Source organism: Pyrus communis, chromosome 17 (genome assembly GCF_963583255.1).
Source record: "Pyrus communis chromosome 17, drPyrComm1.1, whole genome shotgun sequence".
NCBI classification, from domain to species: domain Eukaryota; kingdom Viridiplantae; phylum Streptophyta; class Magnoliopsida; order Rosales; family Rosaceae; genus Pyrus; species Pyrus communis.
Window position 1 is genome coordinate 10,867,397 of NC_084819.1, and position 6,295 is coordinate 10,873,691.

A 6,295-nucleotide genomic window follows, 5' to 3' on the forward strand; every position below is an offset into this window, starting at 1 on the left:
AAACGTACTTAAAGGATGTCGAGTCAACATCCCTGAAGGGTGTGCAACCCCTGTTAGACAATCCGGTACACTGGCGGATATCAAATCAATCTGTCTCGGTTTGAAGCACGACAGGTCACTCAGTTCATTGGATTCACTTTCCTAGAAGAGGAAGGTCACATCATAAAATGAATACATATTTGATCGATGTCTCAAATCATTTCCATCTTATGAAATTAATCCAGATTACTCCTGAGACTTAAAGTTCTTGGTCCAGTATACCAGTTTGGATGAGATAATGGAATTAGAATGAGATTATCGTCGATGATGTTTTCACTTATATGGTAGCTACCGATATAAATGAAAGCGACGATATCGAACCCTGTTCTGTTGATTAGTGACAACATAAAACTAATTGGACAACCGAAATTATAATCCAGGTTAAATTCCTTACCAAAGTGTGTTTGGACCTATCATTCCTACACTGCCCAAGGTAACCCTGTTGTGTTACAAGTGAGAAAGGAAGCGTAATGAGGTGAATGAAATAGTGTGATATGATGCACGCCTTACGGCGTAAGGTTTCTCTCAAATGTGGTTTGTGTTTTCTCCATGAGGATATTGATACGGAGAATTAGATGTAAGTTCCTGAAAAATTGCATGGACTGGTATAGTTCTAAACCACGGAACGCCCTCTCAACTTGTTTGAGGCGTTCACTTACAAATTGAAGCAAGCCGATGGATATGGTATACCTGTCTAAGTAATTATTTAATCAGTTAGGGATATGAATTATGCCATTGCATGTTAAACTATGAAGTCTTATTCCGAATTGCTAGAGTTGCAGTTTATGTTGTTGACATAAATCTCACTAAGAGAAGAGCTTGAGAAAACTGCCTTGTACCTGAAGACGGAATTTGAGATGAAGGATCTTGGGAAAACTCGTTTATACCTTGAACAGAAGTTCAAGCGTTGTTCTGACGGTACGTTGGTCTACCAGCCAAACTACATCCCGAAGGTGTTACACTTGAGTATACCTATGATCTTCCATATGCTATATGCAAATGAGACCCTTGAAGAGGTTATGGAATCCAAAATTCCATATCTAAGTTCAACTTTGCACTTTATTATATTTAGCTAATTGTGTTAGATAGGACATCGCCATCGCTATTGATCTATTGGTAAAGATGCAGCACTGCGCCTATACGTAATCACTAATTTGGTATTAAAGACATTTTCCGCTACATTGAAATATACTATAGATTTGGACTAATCCCAACGCATCTCGAGCGGATCCGACCCCCTAATCCTTAGAATGATGCTTGCCTTGTTTATTATGCTGACGATGGTTACTTATCAAACCCGCACAAGGCAAATCCCCATATGGTTATGTCTTTACTGTTTGGGAATCTTGTAGGTCCACGATATGACCTTAGTTGCAAAATCTTTGAATCATTCCAAGACTCATCCTCACTTCACTACGCCACACATGAGACATGGTTGAGAGCTCTTGTTGAGCATATTCGAAGTACTTGCGATGTTTTCATCCATCGTCGAGTCCCAACGATGATCCATGAAGACTATGCCGCATGTATCAACTCGACCAAGACATGATACATCAACAAAGTCAACGCCAAGGTGTATTACGTCTACATCCATATCAGCAAAGTATCAGGAGATTGAAGTCATGCAAGCCGATCCTAGACAACCTTGTTGACCTTTACACGACGTCAATGCCGAAGTCAACTTTCCAAAAGCTTGTCCGAGGAATTGGTATGCCTAACTATTCATATGCAATGCTTGTAGTTCTCATTTAGAAGTTCTGTCAAACTCATGGGGAGTATCCAAAAGTATACTCACTTGATCTTAATGTACTCTTTTTCCTTACGATTAGGAGCATTTTTCCCACAGGGTTTTTGCTACCTAACTAGGTTTTGACAAGGCACCCATCCTGGGCTGGTCATACCCTTGTGAGCTTTTCTACTTGCATGCAAAAGATGTGTAGTTTTGACTTAATGCAACTTCTCACTTTTCTTCTGAGTCTATGGGTTTTTCTCCTACCTTGGGTTTTACCATAGCGAGGTTTTGTGAGTTTTACCTTTTATGCATTCTTCCATTGATATGAGACTCGCATTCGCTCATTGTGCTGACAATTTCATCAACTATACTTACTTCATCGCTGAAGACTTGATACGCCACTTATTTAAGTATTTACACACTCAAGGGGGAGTGCTGCAGTCCTATTAGATTAGGAATGTGATTATGTAAATCCTAGTGTATCTAGGGATATTTTGGATTATTCTCTAGTGTTAGATATTATCCTATTAGAGTTGTAATCCTATTAGGATAAGAATTTAACCTTCCTTACTACTATAAATAAATGCACAATGGGGTGATACAACACACAGCTCACAATTACACATCTATCTTTCTCTCTACTATTGCCGCGCCCCCTCTCTCTTTGTCCTTTATATGATTCAATAAATTAGGCTTACAACATAATTAATGATATAGGGTAGAGAGAAATTATCATTGGAAAGTTCAAATTTTTATGTCCAATATGTATTTGTTTGATAAAATTAATAATCAAATCAATTGACATGTCAAATTACATCCCAACCATTAAAAGTGAGCTAATCTAATGGTCTAAAGCTTGTGTCAAATCTTGTGTAATATGTGTGTAGCTAATCTAATGGTCTAAAGTTTGTGTCAAATCTTGTGTAATGTGTGTGTGTGTGTGTGTGTGTGTGTGTGTGTATTATAATCAGTAATCAGCATGATCATAAAACACAAAATACCAATAGACGCGTAAAGCCTATATTACGTTAAGTTTTTGTGTGTATTTGAACCGTCAATATATTAGTACTACATACTTCGTATTACACACAAGTTCTTTTTAGTAACACTCTACCATAAAGTATAAATTCGCCATGCACTTGTATTATTAACTGTAAGGTTTTTTTTTCTTCTAAACGACTCCTATAGCCATACGTTTCACTTGTTACGTGTGCCCTAGATGATAACCAAACCCTAAACCACTGCTGCATGCACACGTTGTCTTAAACAAATTGCCATGAACTGTAAAGGCATCATCTTCAATAATTATTAGTCTTCTTACTTTTAAGTAAACCCACCAATGTTGACGGGCGGCCGGATAACTTTGACGAAAGGTCAAACCATACGATTACGTAGTTTTCTGTGCACTCTGTTCGACTTCAGAAGGAGTCTCAAAGCTACTATTCATCTGGTCCAGCAGCATAAATTCGAGTTAAAAAATAACAAAACAGAAAATATAAAAAGCAAAGGAAATTATCCTAAAAAGGGTTAAAATAACGCCCACAGGATAAAACAACAGAAACAACGAAAACATGCAAATATATAAATAATTTGAAGTTTGCTCTTCGTTCTGTCGCTTTCAGACATGCAAATACAATGCTGGGCCCCATCCGAAAAAAAACTAAATATGATCTCTCTCTAGCTAGTTGAGACCACATTTGCCTGCTGCATCCAGAGGCAGAGCCACAGAAAGCCAGCTCCCCCATCATCCTTATTGAGCCTTCAGCAAGCATGCGGTCCCCATCTGAGTTTGAATTCATCAACTCGGTGTCCTGATTCAGACTGAGTTTGAATATGTCAACATGAACATTGAGTTTTCGAGAATGGCTTACTACACGGCGTTAGCCAGTATTCCGAACTAATACTGCAATGAAATATGCATGAAGACTTACATACAACATTATATTATTCGTCAAGGGAACTATAGTGGTGTCCGTAATGGTGCATATCTTAGTCCTTCCCTGAGTTTTCTGATTAGGACTCTAGTGGTTGCGAGTGAATTGGCTCATTGAAGATGCAAACTTGGCTAGATCTTGTGGAAAAAATATTTGCCTATTGGTATGGGATAACTGATCAATATGTTCTCCTCCTCCTGCTCCTCCCATGCCCAAAAAGTCCCTAGTTAGACTGTTTTGATGATCAATACTTCCGATATTGCTCGGACCCCGTTGAATAGTATTCATCAGCTGCTCAAGTGTAGTAGCACTAGTATTTGATGATGAACTTGTTAATGAACTCAAATTTGCACTACCACCACCTGATTGATGTGCATTTTGAACAACTTGATGAAGCTCGTTCGATCGATTTTGGTTCAAATTCGAGAAGCCCCTCAAAGTGTTGGAAGAAGATGATGAGGACATTACATTTACACCCAAGCTGCTGCCTTGGTTGTTGCTGCTTCTAGTCGAACCCAATTGAGCTGCTTTTTGTAAAAGTGCTGTGGCTGACATTGGGGCAGCCGGTGGCTTGGACGTGCCGCTGCCCACCAAATTACTATTTTTCCCAATGAGCTTACTAGTCCCGCTTTCTTGACCTGGTGACAAAGAGAGATTTTCCCCACTTGTTGAAGCTCTAAAAGTTGTCATGGAATTAGATGAGCCAAAAAGATTGACATTGTTGGAAGACGATGGCATTTGCACCATTTCCGGAAAAGCATTAGAGCTTGATGATGTTACATAAAGCGGATGATTAGGATTTGCTTGCATATCATCCATCAGATTAACCTGATTAGAATTACTGGTTGCCTGCTGATTCAACCATAGTGACAATCTTGGCTTCTCATGTTGATGAAGCTGATCTAAGCCATTGAAATCTTGCCTCATCAAACCTTGCCCATACTGCATGGAAATTTGAGACACATCTTGAACTACTGCTTGACTATTGTTCATCATTGGATTGTTTAACATTGCATCATTTCCAAAGTTGAGATTTGAATGAACTCCAATAACTGATGAAGTAGTGAGCCTAGCACTCTCTTCAGTTAGGGCATCACAAAATGCTCTGTGCGTGATGAAGCTATCTTTCCTGTTTAAATTAAGGGAAATTTCAAGTAAAAAAATAAAATAAAATAAAATAAAATGAAACCCCATTTATTGCCCAATCATATAATATTGTTGCATTAACTTCAAACCCTATACCCATTGATGAGCATTCAATTCATCTACAACATAAGCAAACATTTAAATTACTCAAAAAAAGAAAAAACTTGGGTATTATGAAGATATGTTACCTGGAAAAGAGGGTTCCACAGTCACACTTATACTCTCTAGTCCCACAGGTCTTGGAGTGAGCTTTCCAATCCGATTGGACAGCATATTTCTTAGAACACTTTTCACACTTCCACTTTTTCTCTCCATGTTTTCTGCTGAAATGCTTCTTTATTCCGGTGAGGTCTCCAAGAGCTCTCGACGGGTCATGGTGGACGCAGGTCTTCTCGGGGCAAATATAAACCTTCTTCTTCACCTCCTTGTTCAGTCGCTGCTTGAGCTTCCAGGGAAGGTTGTGACCCCTTCGGTGAAGCTGCAAATTCTGGTCTCTCTGGAAACCCTTGTTGCATATTTCGCAGACGAACCGGTTTGTTGCCATTAATGTTGTCGGAGATAGGGCAATAACCTCAGCATCTGGATCTGTTGAGACAAAGTATGAAACAATAAATTGAGAACAAACCCACCAAGATTAGTACTAGTAAATTGAATATATGATTGTATGGCTTCTGCGGCCGCCCGGAGAATGAAAAGGATAAGTTGGGAAAAATGAAATGGAGGTAACTTGCTTGCCTGGTGTTCCCGGGAGATTTCTCTTCTTTTTGGCGACGGTGTTAGGAGGATTGGGTTTTAGGCCGCCGCTAGGGGTATCATTTAGTTGATGATCTTGAGCAAACCCGTCAATGGCGGATGACATATTAATCGAAAACCCATCACCGGACATCATTTGCATATCTCTTTTTGTAGCTTAGTCGTTCACAAAAGATCAAAAATAGACTAGTTTTGGAAAGGCTCTAATTAAGGAGGCTAAAAGAAGAACAAAAAAAACAAGTATTTTGTGTTTAGACAGACTCCAATCGATTCTGCCAAAACCCAAGTCAGGTTGTTTTTTTAGTAGCACTGTAAATTACAAAAACCCTCACAAAAATATAGGACGCTAGAGGTTGATGATGATCTGGTTTTTGCCTCTGTCTGTTTGATTTCCTCAGAGAAAAAACCAAACACCATGATGCCTAAAAGAGAATATATCATCTTTTATATTTTCCTGGCTAAGCTCTGTCTCTCTTTCTCTATTTTTCTTCTATGCAGTCATAGTCTTACGCGTATAAGTCTCCTTTATCCTCAAAGTCCGTCAGCCATATATTTTGATGGGCCACCACCCTCTCCCTCCCTCCCTCCCCCCCGCCCCCCCCCCTCTCTCTCTCTCTCTCTTTCTTGCTAGATAAATTAAAATTTTAAATTAAATAATATATTTTTAATAAAAATAAGTACATTAATTAAC

General features: G+C 38.9%; 1 protein-coding gene across 1 annotated transcript; it reads right to left on the reverse strand.

Annotated features, from left to right (window-relative positions):
- Positions 1-3,077: 3,077 nt before the first annotated feature.
- On the reverse strand, positions 3,078-6,069 carry LOC137723326 (zinc finger protein JACKDAW-like). Its single transcript, XM_068462489.1, has 3 exons — positions 5,587-6,069; positions 5,040-5,436; positions 3,078-4,834 (listed from the first exon to the last, which is right to left on the reverse strand). The coding sequence occupies exons 1-3, from the start codon at positions 5,744-5,746 to the stop codon at positions 3,793-3,795; spliced, it is 1,599 nt and encodes a 532-aa protein (XP_068318590.1). The 5' UTR covers positions 5,747-6,069; the 3' UTR covers positions 3,078-3,792.
- Between the last annotated feature and the right edge of the window lie 226 nt (positions 6,070-6,295).

Coding starts and splice junctions, on each gene's coding strand:
- LOC137723326 (XM_068462489.1), bottom strand. CDS start 5,746: ATGCAAATGATGTCCGGTGATGGGTTTTCGATTAATATGTCATCCGCC. Junction 5,437..5,586: donor AAATCTCCCGGGAACACCAG/GCAAGCAAGTTA, acceptor TTGTCTCAACAG/ATCCAGATGCTGAGGTTATT. Junction 4,835..5,039: donor TGTGGAACCCTCTTTTCCAG/GTAACATATCTT, acceptor TAATTTAAACAG/GAAAGATAGCTTCATCACGC.